The 16,574-nt window shown below is 46.3% G+C and overlaps 8 protein-coding genes across 8 annotated transcripts; 3 read left to right on the top strand and 5 right to left on the bottom strand.

Annotated features, from left to right (window-relative positions):
- Nucleotides 1-154: 154 nt before the first annotated feature.
- FSST1_008768 (major facilitator superfamily domain-containing protein) lies at nt 155-1,885 on the top strand (the record flags this gene model as incomplete). The annotated part of the gene is made up of 4 exons (XM_083225681.1): nt 155-449; nt 496-899; nt 947-1,473; nt 1,522-1,885. 4 exons carry the CDS (start codon nt 155-157, stop codon nt 1,883-1,885), a joined length of 1,590 nt encoding a protein of 529 aa, XP_083084729.1.
- A 176-nt stretch (nt 1,886-2,061) lies between these two features.
- FSST1_008769 (uncharacterized protein) lies at nt 2,062-4,188 on the bottom strand (the record flags this gene model as incomplete). The annotated part of the gene is made up of 2 exons (XM_083225682.1): nt 2,062-3,795; nt 3,853-4,188. The coding sequence occupies 2 exons, from the start codon at nt 4,186-4,188 to the stop codon at nt 2,062-2,064; spliced, it is 2,070 nt and encodes a 689-aa protein (XP_083084730.1).
- A 781-nt stretch (nt 4,189-4,969) lies between these two features.
- FSST1_008770 (uncharacterized protein) lies at nt 4,970-5,480 on the top strand (the record flags this gene model as incomplete). Its single annotated transcript, XM_083225683.1, has 2 exons — nt 4,970-5,063; nt 5,113-5,480. The coding sequence occupies 2 exons, from the start codon at nt 4,970-4,972 to the stop codon at nt 5,478-5,480; spliced, it is 462 nt and encodes a 153-aa protein (XP_083084731.1).
- A 129-nt stretch (nt 5,481-5,609) lies between these two features.
- Nucleotides 5,610-6,509, bottom strand: FSST1_008771 (uncharacterized protein; the record flags this gene model as incomplete). The annotated part of the gene is made up of 1 exon (XM_083225684.1): nt 5,610-6,509. The coding sequence occupies one exon, from the start codon at nt 6,507-6,509 to the stop codon at nt 5,610-5,612; it is 900 nt and encodes a 299-aa protein (XP_083084732.1).
- Nucleotides 6,510-7,449: 940 nt separating this feature from the next.
- On the top strand, nt 7,450-8,043 carry FSST1_008772 (uncharacterized protein; the record flags this gene model as incomplete). Its single annotated transcript, XM_083225685.1, has 1 exon — nt 7,450-8,043. The coding sequence occupies one exon, from the start codon at nt 7,450-7,452 to the stop codon at nt 8,041-8,043; it is 594 nt and encodes a 197-aa protein (XP_083084733.1).
- Nucleotides 8,044-8,154: 111 nt separating this feature from the next.
- On the bottom strand, nt 8,155-9,243 carry FSST1_008773 (ornithine cyclodeaminase family protein; the record flags this gene model as incomplete). Its single annotated transcript, XM_083225686.1, has 1 exon — nt 8,155-9,243. The coding sequence occupies one exon, from the start codon at nt 9,241-9,243 to the stop codon at nt 8,155-8,157; it is 1,089 nt and encodes a 362-aa protein (XP_083084734.1).
- A 220-nt stretch (nt 9,244-9,463) lies between these two features.
- FSST1_008774 (uncharacterized protein) lies at nt 9,464-11,338 on the bottom strand (the record flags this gene model as incomplete). The annotated part of the gene is made up of 2 exons (XM_083225687.1): nt 9,464-9,502; nt 9,713-11,338. 2 exons carry the CDS (start codon nt 11,336-11,338, stop codon nt 9,464-9,466), a joined length of 1,665 nt encoding a protein of 554 aa, XP_083084735.1.
- Nucleotides 11,339-13,344: 2,006 nt separating this feature from the next.
- FSST1_008775 (uncharacterized protein) lies at nt 13,345-14,193 on the bottom strand (the record flags this gene model as incomplete). Its single annotated transcript, XM_083225688.1, has 1 exon — nt 13,345-14,193. The coding sequence occupies one exon, from the start codon at nt 14,191-14,193 to the stop codon at nt 13,345-13,347; it is 849 nt and encodes a 282-aa protein (XP_083084736.1).
- Nucleotides 14,194-16,574: the final 2,381 nt, after the last annotated feature.

A 16,574-nucleotide genomic window follows, 5' to 3' on the forward strand; every position in this document is an offset into this window, starting at 1 on the left:
ACCAAATTGAGAGCTCCGATGTCGAAAAGTCGCATGTTTTATACCGGTCTTCCCGACACGATGGGTCCCTTGATCTGGCCATCTTGTTATAAAGGGCTTGACCTCCCATCTTGGCTACATCCCCTTGAGGAATAGTCCAGAGCATCCTACCAAAATGGCTTCTAGAACCGATATCAGCGACGATGAAACACTTCGTCAAAAGATTCCAGACCCGAAACCGAAACAACGATCACTGGTGAATCTAATCTTCGACAATACACGAATTGACCAGGCCGTTGAGAACCACGAATATCCAGGATGTGGCACATTCGAAGATCCTTACGTTATCAACTGGATTCCAGATGACACAGGGAACCCCCTCAATTGGGACAAGTGGTTGAAGTGGACTATCACCATGGTCTCTGCTGCCACTTCTTTCGCTGTTGCTTTCAGCTCCAGTGCTTACACAGGTAAGCCCACCACGTCTTTATGGATATGTCTTACTGACATTTACAGGCACCATCGTGCCACTCATGATCCATTTCGAAGCAAGCCAAACTCTCGTAACCGCTGGTGTCTCATTATACGTCCTTGGCTTCGCTGTCGGGCCACTGTTTTGGGCACCTCTTTGCGAAATTTGGGGCCGACAAATCATCTTTGTGATTAGCTACGGCATGTATGTTGTCTTTAGCGCTGCATGCACAGCTGATCATGGCATCGCAACGCTCTTGGTCTTGCGCTTCTTCTGCGGAACGTTTGGCTCATCACCATTAACGAATGCTGGAGGCGTCATCTCTGATGTGTTTAGACCTGATGAGCGTGCTATTGCTATGGCATTCTTCTCTTTGGCTCCGTCTCTTGGACCAACTTTGGGCCCATTCATTGGAGGATACCTTGCTGAGAGCCAAGGATGGCGATGGGTAAGTTGTCTCCTGGTCTTCTGTCACAGACTCGCTAACAGTGTCAGGTCATGGGCCTGATGGCTATCATCGCCGGTGTATTCTGGATACTCGACATGTGCTGCGCCCCCGAAACTTACGCGCCTTATATTCTAGGTAACCGTGCAGCTGTCCTGTCAAAAAAGACAGGTAAAGTGTACAAGTCCATCTACGAACACCAAGGCAAGGCCGATCCTCCGAACGTAGTTCTCAAGAAGGCTCTTATCCGACCATGGCTTCTGCTCTTCCTTGAACCAATCGTTTTCCTCCTCTCTATGTATATCGCCATCCTGTTCGGCACGCTTTACCTCCTTTTCGGCGCCTATCCTGTCGTCTTCCAAATAGAACGAGGTTGGAGTGCTGGTAAAGGAGGTCTCGCATTCCTTGGTGTTGCGATCGGCATGCTTGGAGCTATACCTGTTATCGGACTGGTCAATATCTGGTACATGAAGCAAGCCGCAAAGTACAAAGGCGAACCGGTTCCTCCAGAGAATCGTCTTCCTGGATGCATGCTTGGAGGTATCTGTGTACCAGTAGGAATGTTTTGGTTTGCATGGTAAGCATGCCGTTACCTGTCTGCAAGTGATCTGACTAACAAACTCAGGACCTCTTACCCTGACGTGCATTGGATGGCGCCAGTAGCAGCCGGAGTCCCCTTTGGCCTCGGCATGGCCCTTGTGTTTAACAGCATCTTCAACTACCTCATCGACTCGTACACCATTTATGCTGCTTCCGTCCTCGCATCAAATGCCGTATTGCGATCGATGTTTGGCGCAGCGTTTCCGTTATTTACAAAGCAGATGTACGACAAGTTGGGCACACAGTGGGCAAGCACAGTCCCGGCTTTCCTTTCTCTTGCGTGCCTACCTATGCCCTTCATCTTCTTCAAGTATGGTCCTGCGATTCGACAGCGTTGCAAATATTCTGCAAAAGCAGCACAAGCAACGGCTATGGCCGCAAAAGCATAGAAAGCTGGCCACATCAAACGTACTTTTCACGAGTCAATTATAGATTAATATCGGGGGTCTTCAAAACTGGATTTTACAACAAAAATAGGGAATTTAATGACACATAATAGATGTTGGTAGACTTTATAAAGCAATGTATTTCGGATGGCGCGTTACAAATCGCTCCCTACCTCATGCTACTTCTCGTACTTGATCCCTTGTATTTGATCCTCCAACCCAACTCCCATCAAAGGCCGTCCCTCTGAGGTAGCACTCGTATACCCATACTTAAATCTGTGTTGTCCAATCATTTTTGTGACTTCAAGAGCCTCCTTCTGTCCTGCAGTGGGCGGAAGGCTCACATATCTAGAATCACGCACCACAGATGAGGCGTATCCCAGAATTTCTGGTCCAGAGGCCAAGTGAGCAAAGATGGTCCCTATGATACCACACACAAGAAGAACAGCGCAACAGGCAGTGAATAGGGATATCCAGGACCAGTGCACAACGTATACCTCTTTCAGGGTACTGACATCGACAGGGACAGTAACGTTTGGCTCGAACCTGGCAGCTATGTCACTGTTTCCTTGCGACGTGTACTGGTTCAGCTGACCTAAGAGGACATATGTGGTCAAAAGCTGTGAAAGGCGACGGCCAAACTGCTTCGCCGTGATATTGCTCAGTAGTTTCCCCTCTTCCTCCTCGTCGCCCACAGTAAAGCTTGTAACTGTGGGATTATCAAGATACCGAATCGGAGTATCGGCATAGCTTTGACCTTGTATTCCTACCGGCAGGCCTCGCGTTACCCAGCTCCAGATATCAGGAAACGAAAGCATAGTGACACCGTCCGGAGCGTGAGGTTGACGCGACCAACGTTGCTGAGTGACAGTACAGTTCTGCGGCGACGAGGAGTCGGCCCGCGAACAAGCGACGCGAGATTCGACATAGCGCTGGAGTACATCACAGACTGCCTCGACGCGCATTGATGGAACATATTGCTTGGGAGAGGTTCGGAATGAAGCCTCAAATACGAGCTGCGCAGGCGTTACGTCCAGGTCTATTTCGTTCACCAGTAGTTTGGGACTCTGGCAGTCTCTTTCCTTGCCAACTGAAGAACAACGATCATTGGTGTTCCAGTACTCATCAACAAAACGATCAACAGCAACACTCCATACTGATTGCAACGTAGTTCCATTCATTCCGTGGAATGTTCCGTTGGGAAGCCGGATAGAGCCATTGTTGTTACCGTCGAAGTAGTCCCATTCGTACATCTTTTGCTTCATGACGGAGATGTTGTAGCTGAATCTTTTGCAGTCGAGGTCGATGTAGCTTGATTCGAGAGAGAATGTGACATTGCCGTGGGTGACATTTGTGACAGGTAAGCCTACTAGTGAGGTGTAAGAATCCGGTGCTGAGTTTCGTGAAACGTTCTTCCAACTTCCGTCATTATCGCTGTCCACTTCCAGCCTGGGAATCTTGACATTCCCCCACAGGTCCATTGCATCACTCTTAGCCGATGGAGGAGCAAGCAGCAATGAATTGTACATAGTCTGCATAAACGATTGAGTCGACCGATACTGATCAATCTCACCGCGGGAGACGAGTGTCGAGCTACTGAAAACAGACGAGGCATCCGTCGTATAATAGAGAACGTTGGATGGTGCATACACAGGTTCAAGTCGTGTTCGCAGCATTCGAAGAGCGGCCTGTGACCCAAGTGGCGAAAGGGACCAAAGGAGGAGCAAAGCGATGCCTAGAATATTGAATCTGCCTAGGCTAATTTGTGTAATGAGCGTCGAGCCGACGGTGCGACTGCCGATTAACTGTTCGAGAAGGTTGAGTGTTGCACCTTTTTCGAGCCTCCAGCGGGCGGCCTGGAAGACCATTCTACTTGCGACGGAGGCAAATAAAATTGGGAAAGCCGATGCTATCTAATTGTTGATGTGTTAGTATGTAAGGAATATTTGTGAGAAAACAAGGACACTAACCACGGTGATGGCATTATCCCATTTCTGAAGCACCTCCTTCTCAACAGCTGTTTTATCCAAGCACATGACGGCCAAGGCCAGTCCCAAGATAGCAGCAGGAAGGAGTGTTAAGCTGATGTCTGCAAACAATGTGCCTGGCATAAAATGGCGCTTCCAGCTACCATGTATATTGTGCTGATCATCTTTCGCCATTGTCTGTTCGTGGCCAAGAGACCTCGTCTCTATGTTGGATGTGTTCTTGGGCTCGTTCGCGCCATTGTGGACTCGGAAAATGGAAGAGGAAGAGTTGTCGTCGGTGTAAGAAGGTCGAAACTGTCGGTCATACGGATAGGCCATGACGGATGATAGAATAGGCTACGAGCTCATGGTAGGATGATAGTAGAAATGTATGAATATCACGGTCAGAAAGAGTGACCATCCTTTCATTAAGTACGACGTTTCAAAAGTGATACAGGAGACCAACACGGGCTTACCAACATGATGGGAATGGCTTGGCACGTTTGTCCTACGCGCCGTAACATGATATAAGTAAGCATATCCAATCGGATGCTCTTCCGCTCTCTAGCCGCCTTGTTGGTTGTAACGATCGTTCAACATCGTGCCTAAAAATTGCAAAAAAATTGCAAAAAAATAGATGGCATGGGTTGGGCGCTTATGTTGTAGCAGGGGTGTATTGTAGACCAATAAATTACCACAAAAAAGAGGAGTCCGTAAATGACAAGCGCCGAGGATAAGAAGAACAAGTTCTCAACACGTTCTGCATCTTTGAAGAGAACACTGGATCTTTATTGATGAGGTTAAAGGAAATATTACAAGGTTGAGAACATCATCACGCACCTATCAATCACATCTTTCAACATTGCGTCGGCTGTCAATAAGTTTGGACGGATATCTGGAACCGAAGACATGCTTTGTAAAATATTGACCCATCAGTATGTTGTGGTCATCGTCATACTTTTATCTTCTCTAAAGGAACTTGCATCAGTAGATCATCACGTCAGAATTTAGGGCTGACCGACCAAGCTTCAAGTATAAGTTGTCGCCTTGTCCCACCTCAAGGCGATTTGAATAACCGTCCTTATAATTTACTATTAAGCCAAAAGAGGAAACTAGCAATATGTCCGGTCAATCACCAATCCCTATCATCCTTTGCGGAAAGACCGGGTTTATTGGCCAGAGAGTCATTGAGGCATTGAAACCTGAGATTGAAGGTCAGATCCAGTCGTGACAGAAAGATTCATTGTATCTAACTGTACCAAGTTGTCCACTTCATTCTTCCTGGAGAGTCAGGGAAGCTAATTATCCCTGAACTCCTCCGCGGCAATCCTCCACCCTCTCACCCTGACACGAACAAAATTGGGTCGGGAAATTACACGCAAATTCCTGAGGCCGTGGTATTAGGTGGCGCGTTTGAGGAAACAGATATAGAAGCATTTCGCGATGCTGTCAAGGCTGTGGATGGGACGCGCGGTGTAGCATGGGTTCGTCAGGATAGTACTCAGCCCGCACCTCCAGTTACATCGCCTGAGTACCCCAAGCTTATGACAAAACGGACAAAAGAGTCAATCATTCGGCTGCACAAAGACGCCAAATTGGACGGAGCGAGTGATAGGATCGAATGGTATTAAGACATACATAAACAGGGAGATTGTATGCGAGCTATTTGGTCTTTTAGAATGAACGCAATTGAACAAAGAAATAAAAGCGAATTTGACATGCATTTAGCAATGTTCAAGACTGGTGGTAAAAAGTAATCGTTATTTCTCCATGTCCTCCTTTGCCTCCTCTTTGACCTCCTTACTTCCTTTCCCACTAACCTGACACTTGGAACCCAAGCTCTTCATACTACTAACACTCTGGTTCCTCTTATTAATCACCCCCGCCTTCCAACTCGAAACTGTTGAATTGTAGCCTTTTCCTGCACGATCAATTCCATCGCTGATACTTCGATCAAAAGCGCTCATCTTGGCCATGGTACTCTCCTCAAACACATCGACGCGTTGTTTCCAGCCCTTGTCCATCTGGACTATCTTCTCCGACATGGCGGTGCTGGAGTTATTGGTGAATGTGGACCATGCCTTCTTCTTCTTGTCAACTGCGGCGTTGAATTTGCCGACGTGACGTTTGTAGCAGAATGGGTTGGCCTTGGTTTGTGATTGTGATTGTGATGTTTCAGTGGACTCGGTTGAGGTGCTGTGCCTTCGCTGGTCGGTGGTGCTGTTGGGATTGTAGAGAACTTCTTTCTCAGCATCATCAACGCCATGCGTCTGGTGGTTGGGGTCGTATATTTGTTTCTCATCATGTCCATCGTGAAGCTTTAAGCTATGAATCTCTTTCTCTACCCCAACGTCATACACCTCTTTTCCTACATTGGGTATATAGACTTCCTTCCCGTCATAAGAACCACGTTCATCATAAACCTGCTTCTCATCGGAGAAGTCTGTTTTTGGTACGACTTCTTTCTCCTCGAATACATCAGGTAAGCGGTGAACCTCCTTGTGCGTGTCTTCGCTACGGCGGTCAATGGTATCCGGGGTTGTGGGTACTATTGGCGTTGGAGGCGTCAAGATGATTTGAACAGGGTTGGTCGCCGAGGCAGAGGCTACCTCAACTACACCCGCATTATTGTTCTCGACTGAGTGAGCGCTGGCAGACATTTTATGTTGATATCAAGTTTGATTAAGTTTAAATCACAACTGAATTTCCGTAAAGACCCGCTACGTCATTTGCATAAAGGGGCGGGGCGTAAGCAGAAGGATCAGTATCCTTGTTGATAACCTAGACTAGTGAGTAGCAGAAAAGTTGGCGTCCTCAATCTTAGGGTATAAAAATAAGTAGTCTAAAACTATAGTCTAAGGAGCATAAAGTGGTCCACTAATTTCGTCTGATATACTTGCAGCGGTCAGTTTTTCTGGTACCCCGAGGATAACCCAGGTAGATTAGATAAGACGAATAGCTCTCCATCAAGACGTTGAGAGATGCTTCTTCTTTTAAATATGGATGAACTGGATGAAGAGAAATATTGCATCTCTCCGCAAGACGCTAATACGATTACGCTGAATTGCCAAAACATCCCGAACCAACCTCTGCATGCCCGCCGCCAGACATATCCACCGTCTAACCCCTTTTGTTGTCAATCCTTTCTGGAAAAGATACCATGGATGGAAAGTGGCGAGTACAACGTGGAGATTACCAAGTGAAACATTGAGACACGAGTGAAATAAGATGGCGCCGATATTGAATCACAATTCTACATGTACAGTAGAATGACCGAGACAGCTATGACTGACTTGTCTCAATCTTATCATTAGTGCAATATGGAATGTGTTTCGGATTCCTTGGCATGCAACAGTCTTTGAATACGAGGTGTTACATAGCATCGTGTGGTAAGGGGTCAGTGTGGCTGAAATGTATGCGGGGGAGGAATGCTGTTTGTTGTTGAGGTTACGATCACCAAGAAGGGTCGTAGCTAAAGGGCGAAGAACAGTCCACATATAAGATTGATCTATCGCTGCCGACCTCACACACTCATCGAATTCTGACCATCCACCGTCGCTTCTACTACCAAGTCAGAACACGTTCATTCTCTTCTTCAAAATGTTGTCCAACACTGGATCTCTCGTTTTCGGCTTGATGCTCGGCGTTGCCCAGCTCACAAACGCCTCTCCCTCTGACTCTATGGTCGCTTTCACTTCTCCTATCTACCCAACTGCCACCGACTCCATCCCTCCCCCTCCTCCCATCTCAACTGCAACTGGTATGCCCGCTCCCCCAGTCTCATCTGCCACTGGCACTCAGGTTGCTCCTCCGGTCCCTACCGACGACTGCCTTGCCAAGTGCCAGAAGGCTCGCGACGACTGCGGTGTTGCACCCGATGCCAACCAGGCTACCTGCGCTGCCGAGTTTGCTACCTGTGTCGGCTACTACCCCTACGACGACCAAGGCAACTTCGTCCCTCCTACAGCTTGCTCTTCTGCTACCACTCTCGCTTCTACCATGAAGCCCACCGAGACCGCCAAGTCTACCGAAGTCGAGAAGCCCACCGAGCCCATCGAGCCTACTGGTGGCGAAACCGAAAAGCCCGAGCCTACTGAGACCAACGTTATTGTCAACGGAGCTGGCCACGTCTCTGGTAGACAGGCACTTGGTCTCCTTGGTGCTGTCGGCGTCGCTGCCCTCGCTTTCCTTTAAGCGCACACAATGGTCATTTGCCTGAGGTGCTGATTGTATCTGGACTTTTATCCATTTATAATAAAACTAGATTAATAATAGTAGAAAATTCTTACTCTGAACATTGTGTGCTCAAAAGTCTTCAGCAGTCAAACCAACATTCTTCACCTTGGCCAACCGAAGTAGCTCCTTGCCGATTGCCAAATCCATGACACCTGTGCCAACACTCTTGTAAATGACAAACCCATCTTCAAGCCATTTGTTAAGATCATCTGGGTTTTCTGTATTCTTCGTTTGGAACAGTTGACCAATCTCGAGCATCTTATCCGTAGGTATCTCAGCCTTGACCAGTTCTCCAGCTTCCTGTAGACATCCGTCACGGCTGTCAACAGCTACGGAACCACGATATCCAACGTCGGCGAAAGGACCTGACGGGTTGATGACGGTTTTGAGTAGCTCGGGATCAATTTCTTGCATGTCAAGACGGTATGAGCCAATTGCTGCAAGGTAGCGAGTTTTGCTTCTAGCTTTCTCCGATGTGAGGTAAGATGCAGGAAACACAGGTTGAGTACTGGGTGTCGTGAAGAACAAGACATCCGCATCGACGACTAGAGACTCGAGGTCATTCTTGGAGTCGAAAACCTCCAAGCTGATGTGTGTAGGCCATGGAGATTGCTTGTTTCCCTTGAGAGACTCAACCAATTGCTGAGCTCTCTCAGCAGAACGGTTCACAATAGTCACCGACTTGATGTCTTTCTCCTTCAGCAGTAGTGCCAACCTGATATGCCACATAGCTTGTGCTCCTGCTCCAAACACAACAATGTTTTCTGTCTTGCGTCTGGATCGATAGGGAAGCATTGAGCCCAGGGCGGTTCGGAAGGCGGTTAGAGCCGCTGCATTCAAAGTACCTATGGCATGGCCTCTGGCGTCGCATAGCGTCAAAACACTCTTGAGGCCGGCTTCTGAAGGCTTCAGCTTCTCGCTTGGAGTAATGCCGACGATCTTGACGCCGAGCAACTGATCCGTAGTTCCGGGCATAAATAGACTGACTTGTCCATCACGGTCGACAACAGCACGATGAGGCTGGTATTGTTGCTCGTTGTTACATGAGTATTGGATGAGAGCTTTCTCCAGGGCATTGGCTAACTCAATGACCTCTGACGACGCTAACGTGTCAAGAATATGGTTGACGTTTTTGTCTGATAGAACTGTGAAAGACATTTTGAATAATATTATTTCTTTCTGTTGGAAATGGCGTTGAGAGTGGAAAAAATGATGACAGGGAGAGGAGTTGAGTTGAGTTGGTGTCTTGTTGAAGCCGGTATCGGCCATCATCGGCTTTATGAGCGGGGAGAGGCGCGGGGTTACCATACAACCAAAAATGGAAGGATTCCACGAGTGAACTGACTAGGTATGAGATAAGGGATTCTATTCTAAGAAGCTATCTTTCCGGCTGACTGCCAAGTGCTGATCCTTCCGCCTAGTGACTGTAAACTCGGTCTTTCAGCTCATCCAAATGCCTTCTCAACGCTCTCGCGGCATCACCATTCAGTAGAACTCCATTCTCAAGCGATCTACCCTGGTGAATCATGTTTCTTTGTGTCGGCCAAAAGTACGACGTCCCTAAATATGCTAGATTTCCATCTGCAATTATAGCATTGTAATGTGGTCTCGGTTCCCAGCAGCTTACGTCTTCCACGGTTATACGTTTCTCATAGCGCCGCATCGCCTGCGTGAGAATCGTAGCAGAAACCTTGTCTATCTCACGGACCTGAATCGTTACTACCACACCGTTTGCTGCGCGTCGAACAAGGAGCTTGGTGATCTTGGGGTCAACGCGTTCGGAGACACTAACCAGCAGATCCTGACGTGCTCCACGAAGTAAAGTCTGTTGTGCGCGACTGATATACGTCAAGCTGGCGATGGGATCATTGATTATTACTCCGAGACCGGCTAGTCGCGCTGCAAGTTGCGCTCGTCGTTCATCACTTGCGCCACCCAGGACTGCATCCTGCATATATGCCTGGAAGGCCTTGGAGGCCATAGGTGGAAGTTCGATGGAAAAGTCGGCTTTGTCAATGGGCTTGGTGTCCATGATAGCTCCTGTACTAAAAAGAGTTCGATCATCAATTACTATCGCTTTAGCGTGGACGACTTGTCGCGTTGGTCCTTCAACTCCAGTAAACATGTCGACGTAGATGCTGTTTTCTTCAAGAAGCTTGATGTATTCTTGGTACTCTGGCGTGTCGAGATATGCCGTTGATCCTAGCTTTGACACAACGATTGACATCGTAGCATCAAGATTATGTTTTCGAAAGTCGATGAGAGCATCCATCACAATCTTTGCATCGCCCTGGTCGCACATGGACAAGTTCAGAACCGTCAACTGCCGCAGTCTTTTCTGATCATGGTTTCGATGCATGTTATCACGAATAAACTTCTGAAACACCTCGAGATGCTCCAGCCCATTAGTGAGGAGAGGTACTGGTCCTGAACTCAGAGTCCCAAACATAGGGGCTCGATCGCTAGTGAGTCGCATAGCTTGGATAGCCTTGACACTCGTCGCCCGGCAGCGAAGTTTGTCTTCGTAGAACAGGAAAGAATCGATATCGAAATACCCGCCAAAGTCTGGGCAGTTGACTCGCACGTAGGATGGTGCAATCTCATGGGGTTCAACCGCGAACCTGACGAGACAGTCGCTGCCACGGACGCTTTTGGCTATCAGCTGACCGTTCTTCTTGACACCGATTCGGAAAGGTCCATATAGTTCACGACCGCGCAGTCGTGCTTCGAACGGACTTCCTGGATCCAAGGGTTTAACGATCCTTCGGCGAGAGGCAGTCGAGATCATGCGTACGATGCCATGTTTTATAGGACCCAAAGTATGCTCACCCTTGGAGCTCGGAAAGACGACGCGTAAGTTGTCCGGCTCATCAACTTCTGCTCGCTCCTCTCCGGAGCTTGTGTATCTCTTCAGGTGAAGTATTCGACTAGGTTGTCTCGTGAAGTCTAGTGGATGAGGAATAGCTTCGAGTCGATCGACTTGCCATGCAATCCCGTCAAACACGACAACACGCTCCGGGAAACATTCGATACGAATATCGAGGTGCAAAGCACGTTGGTCTCTCAAGACTAATTCCCGACAAGAGTTGACACCTACGAGATTATAGGCACTTCCGTTGTGTTCAATGGGCTTGGGAGGCCTGGACCGCTCGCAACGAGATCGTGCGTAAATGGGTGAGAGAGGATCAAGAAACTTGACTTGTAATTTTGAGGGCCCGAAAACCTCGGGCTTGGTTGCAGTCTCGCGTCTCATTGTTGCTGTAGCTGATGCTATTTTTACAATGGTGAGGGTTCTAGGGGCATTGCAGACATATACCTATGAGGGGGCCTACGACTGCATAATAGGTAAATGCTCGTGCGAGAACGAGCAACAAGCCACTCCGGTGTAATATTAAGGAGCGGCCCGTGTTAATATTTGGCTTACCAGACAGGGACTAACGTTGTTCTATCGTCTAACAAGGCAATAGATGTCTAAGAAATTGATGTACAAGATAATGATTGATGTCATGACTACTGAATAAGCACTAGCTGCGTTACTCGATAGCTTAAACTTTGTCTCTGTGCTGCTCTCTAGATGCCGCGGCTGTAGGGATTGAGTTCAATGTTTCTGCAACAAGCCGTCATGCTCAATATCCGTCGTTAATTCCAACATGTTCTTGGTCAGATCTGCGACACCCCGCACGATGGCGTCGATGGCGTGTACCACTACTTAGGTATGAAGATCACTACCATCTCAGGTCCCAATATTGACTAAAGCAGGAGGATCGGGGCTTTTCAGCTCTTTTTATATTGTAGGTAGTAAATCCATTATCAATACGGATAGATAGATATGTTCAAGATCTAAGCCCTCAATATGACCTCCCGCGTGGCTTTCATCCTTGGCGCTGGTTCCAGGGTTGGAGCCAGTGTCGCTAAAGCTTTCAAAGCCAAAGGATACAAAGTTGCGCTTGCCTCCAGAACCCAGGGTCCAGAAAACTCGACTATACATACCCTTGGATGGCGGTGATACTGATGCAGTATTGCGGGCTTTTGAAAAGGTCAGAAGTGTATTGGGTTAGCCCAATGTAGTAATATATAACGGCATGTTATCCTCCACTAAAACGGGTATCAGTGGACTAATATCTAAAGGCCTATGCTGGTATAAATAATAACCCTAAGGATGCTTTTGAAGTTCTACTAGACTTTTTTTTAAGAAGGCAGCAGGTGTTAATATCTTTGGCGCTTATACTGCAGCTCAAGAAGCTGTAAAAGGCTGGCAGGAGCTTCCTTTATTGAGCAAGCTAACTTTTATCCTAACTGGAAACTGTGCCAATGTGGCTCCTCCCCCAGTGATCATGACTCTAGGAGTTGGCAAAGCGGAGAAGGTCACGGTAGGATGTATACTGCGCTGGCTGAGGGCACAGAACAGCTGGAATGGTATCAGACATTTGTGATCGGCATCGGATACGTAAAGTTTTAGTGATGTCTCAGATTCTGAATGAATTTGGAAATCCAGGACAGATGAAGTATTCTGTTCCACGGATGAAAAAAAGAAGTAATTTAATCATGTCTGTAATCTAATGTTTGCTTGATGAATTACCGTAAACCACGGCGCTAATAAAGCTTGAATATGGATCTGACTGACATTCCATTTGGAATTGGCATCTTGGTAGCAAACTGGAGTAAGTAGACTTTAATTGAGATCGCGGCTGGGTTTCAATAAAAGATATCGGTGGAGGAAACATTAAACATCCATTATTTACTCGGAAAGTTATTATAAGAAACAATTCAATACCATGACCGCCTCAGGTATAGCTAATATTGAGACGTCTTAGTAGGCAGACTAATATTATAAGTAAAATTATCTTATTGCTATTACCTTGGCCCTGGCTAGAAATAGGACCCTCTCTATGTTAACCTAGATCGCTGCTGCACAAAGATGAGTGCACAGGGGCTTGGTATAGGAGGGGCGGCATTACTGCTCGCTAAATGCCTGCATGTACAGTTTCTGATCATAGCCCTTGAGCTACACGATGTCCTGTATGGCTAATAATTGAAGATTAATTACTGAAAATAAATTCTATTATGTTTCTTTTATCCTCATCCTGAGACTAGAGTGACTACCTAGAAAGGCTTGAGAGATTTATTAGTCTCATAGCATTTCTCTATTAACTCCGTGAACAGAGTATCTCCCACCCTTTGGCCTTCTACAGACGTGGTGAAAGGCGCCCTACTACCAAAATGTCAGCTAGCCACCTTGTCAATCTTGATACGAACCACTTACGATGTGAGCTTGTAGTCGCTGATATATTGCCCATGGGACTCTTGCCCAACAATAGCCATCGCGTGGAGATATTTGTTAACCCCATTGGCGATCTGTTTGTCCTTGTTAATAAAATGCCCAGCGATCCAGAGAGCGATGCGAAAGTATGCTGGATATGTGGCGCCGAAGTTGGTCAAAGCCGGACCAGGAGACACCTCATTCAAAATAACCAAGTCCTTGTTGACCTGTTTCGCAAGGCGCTCCAAGACCAAGGTGGTCATCAGCTTGGAATCTTGGTATCTGGTTTTATCGAACCTGTCAACTTCGTCCAGTTGGCTCATGACCGAGACTCCGGGTGCAAGAGGCTTCTTTGTGAGACCATGATCCATTTGTACGAAACTGCCCACCCACGTCAAACGGGAAGGTCGGGACTTTTCCTTAGCTGTCTGCTCCAATAGAGGTAGGAGATTCAGCGCCAATAGTGTGTTGGAGTAGACATTGACCTGCATGATATTTTCATGGCCTGATTTGGAGAATTTGAAGTCATAGCCCCCGACTCCTGCGTTCAAGACAACGACATCGAGCCCGCTCGTGAGAGACTCGACATGATTGCTAAAAGCCACGACACTACTGAAGTCGTCAAGTTGCAGTTCAACAACATAAACTGTTACTTGAGATGCCAGAGCTAGTAATTCTGTTTTCAGGGCTTCTCCCTGCGATACGTTACGGACACCCATAATGAGGGTTTCAACGCCCCGTTTAACGAGCTCGAAGCTGGTAGAGCGACCAAGTCCATTGGTGGTTCCGGTGACTAAAACAGTTTGACCGTCAAAGCGAGGAGAATCATTGATATAGTTTGTCGACATAATTGGGGGCGGGTATGGAGATTTGTATTACAGAATAATGTTAAGAAGAGATGGGAAACTTGAGATATGTAGGCTGTGCTGGGATGTAAGGTCTTGGTGATTGATTTATAAGACTTGGTAGTTGGAAATATGTATGTTTATATACTTCAAATTCTCGTATTACATCTACCTCAACCAAGTTGCATCATCTACATGTTGTCTCCGTTCCGCAACTTAATGATACAGTAATGCTATTGGCCCGTAACTCCGTCTGCAGCTCCGCAAGCTTCTAATTGGTCCGGAGTTCCGCTCAATCTTACCACCCATATTAATATTCGCTCTTGTCAAGTCAGCAGAAAACCAGAAATTAAATGAAATTTCCTAAACAAACAATATGGCGTTGAAGTCGTCTCGTGTTAAATCGTGTACGCCCTGTCGGCTTGCCAAGACCCGATGCTCACTAGGCCAACCTTGCTCCAGATGCGCTTCCCGACAGGTCGAGTGTCGCTACGTGTCTGAAGCAATGTCAGCGAGGACGACGAGTGCCTACCGTCGCCTTGAACCTGCGGCGATAGCTATATCGGACACCCCAGCCGATACCCAAGTTTTTGGCACTGACAGCTCATATCTGGCTTCTACGCCACAGGTTGACTCCTCAATTACATCCATTTTTGACTCATCTGAGGCACAGCCAGGTTCTGTGTGGAGTGCTGGGAGCCGTGAGTTAATACGCACCATCTATCTATCTACCAATTGCAGTAATAACTAATGAGAGATATCACAGAAACTCCACATCATGCGGCTAGTAAGGTTTTATGCATGAGGACAAGAAGTAACGCGCAGGACTCTTTGACCGCAAACATCCTCTTCGGTCAGCTGACTCAATATCCCAAGATGCTCGCAAAAAGCCTCAAGTTACCCCCCTTTATCATTCCGACTTGCGTACTAAGTTCAGAGGGTCAGTGCCCTCCAAATGCACAACACGTTTGCCTACCTGAGGTCCTCGCAATCTGTGCAAGCCTTGCACAATTGTTCATTTCTCAAACGCCGGGAAGTGCCGACTTTATTTGGAGGCAGATACAGAGTGAGGTGACGAGACTCATGACTTGCGTTAGTTTGATGTCGGTTCACTATCCTGGACAGAACTAAACGATGTGAGCAGCACGAAAACCTCCCTCGCCACGAGAAGCTGTATGGTCTTCAAGCTTTGATAATTTACGCCCTCTTGGAAGCAAGCGACCAGAGTACAAGGGTCTCAGATGATGTTTCCATCATTGTATCAACATGTGATGTGTGTGAACCCTAAAAGTCCCCTTGAAAGCAATACTGATAATGAAGAACAAAGAAATTTTCCCGAGACTTATTCACTGAGATGTCAGTGACATATGAGACCGAAAGTTTATGCATTTCTAGAGGAGACTGGGTCCAGATTGAAAGTTTGAGAAGGTCAGTGACCGTTGCCGGCAATGAATTCTTTAGCTCATAAACGAACAAGGATCGGCGCTCTGCTTTACATAATTGACCTGACGCTAGTCACGGGCGGGAGAAATGCGTCCAACGGGGAATGTCCTGCTGCACTTTGTGTTCCTCTTCCTTGCGGAAAGGATCTCTGGGACTCTATCGGCAATTCGTCATGGTCGAAGCTTTACCAATGTCACAAGCAGACAGCTAGATCGTCTCAGCTCACTTTGGGTAGCTTACTCCTAGTGAGAAATGGTAGTGACCTCTTTGGTACTAAGGAAAGATCACCCAAAGAAGTTGAAGACAGCCTTAGTGAGTGGTGTCAGAATGCTGATGAATTTGGGCTTCTGCTCTGGATGGCAACGTCGCTGGAGGATAATGAGCAGACTTTATTAAGAAATGTACGGGAGCCAGTATAGTGTCTACTATTTATATTTGTTTCTTAGTTTACGGTATTATTATAACTAGGTTATATATACCCCACGTTCTTACTTTTCTATTTTTAAATTATTTACTTTTATATTTATTTTATAATAACTAAAATATAATCCTTAGTTTAAAATACAGTTTAAAATTTTAATATCTTAATATAAGTTTAATAATAGAATTTTAAGGCAATATATTATATAATTATATTAATTTCTATAGAGTTAGCTTTTACCTCTAGGTTAGCCTATATTTTAACTTTCTTTATCCTTAATATAATCCCCTATTAACCTTTAATTAGCCTTATTAACCCTATTAACCCTATATATAGCTTTCTTTATAAAGCCTTTAATATAAATACCTTTATTACTTTAGCTATCTTAGTAATATCCTTTATAATCTTATTTTTAATTAACTTAATAAGATTATTAAAGACCTTATTAGCCTAGGCTATTTATAACCTAAAGTATTAATATTAGTCTTTATACTTATAATTAGATTTAACTTTCTTAAGG

The sequence above is a fragment of the Fusarium sambucinum genome, chromosome II (assembly GCF_050947815.1).
Source record: "Fusarium sambucinum isolate potato_lamoka chromosome II, whole genome shotgun sequence".
Lineage (NCBI taxonomy): Eukaryota > Fungi > Ascomycota > Sordariomycetes > Hypocreales > Nectriaceae > Fusarium > Fusarium sambucinum.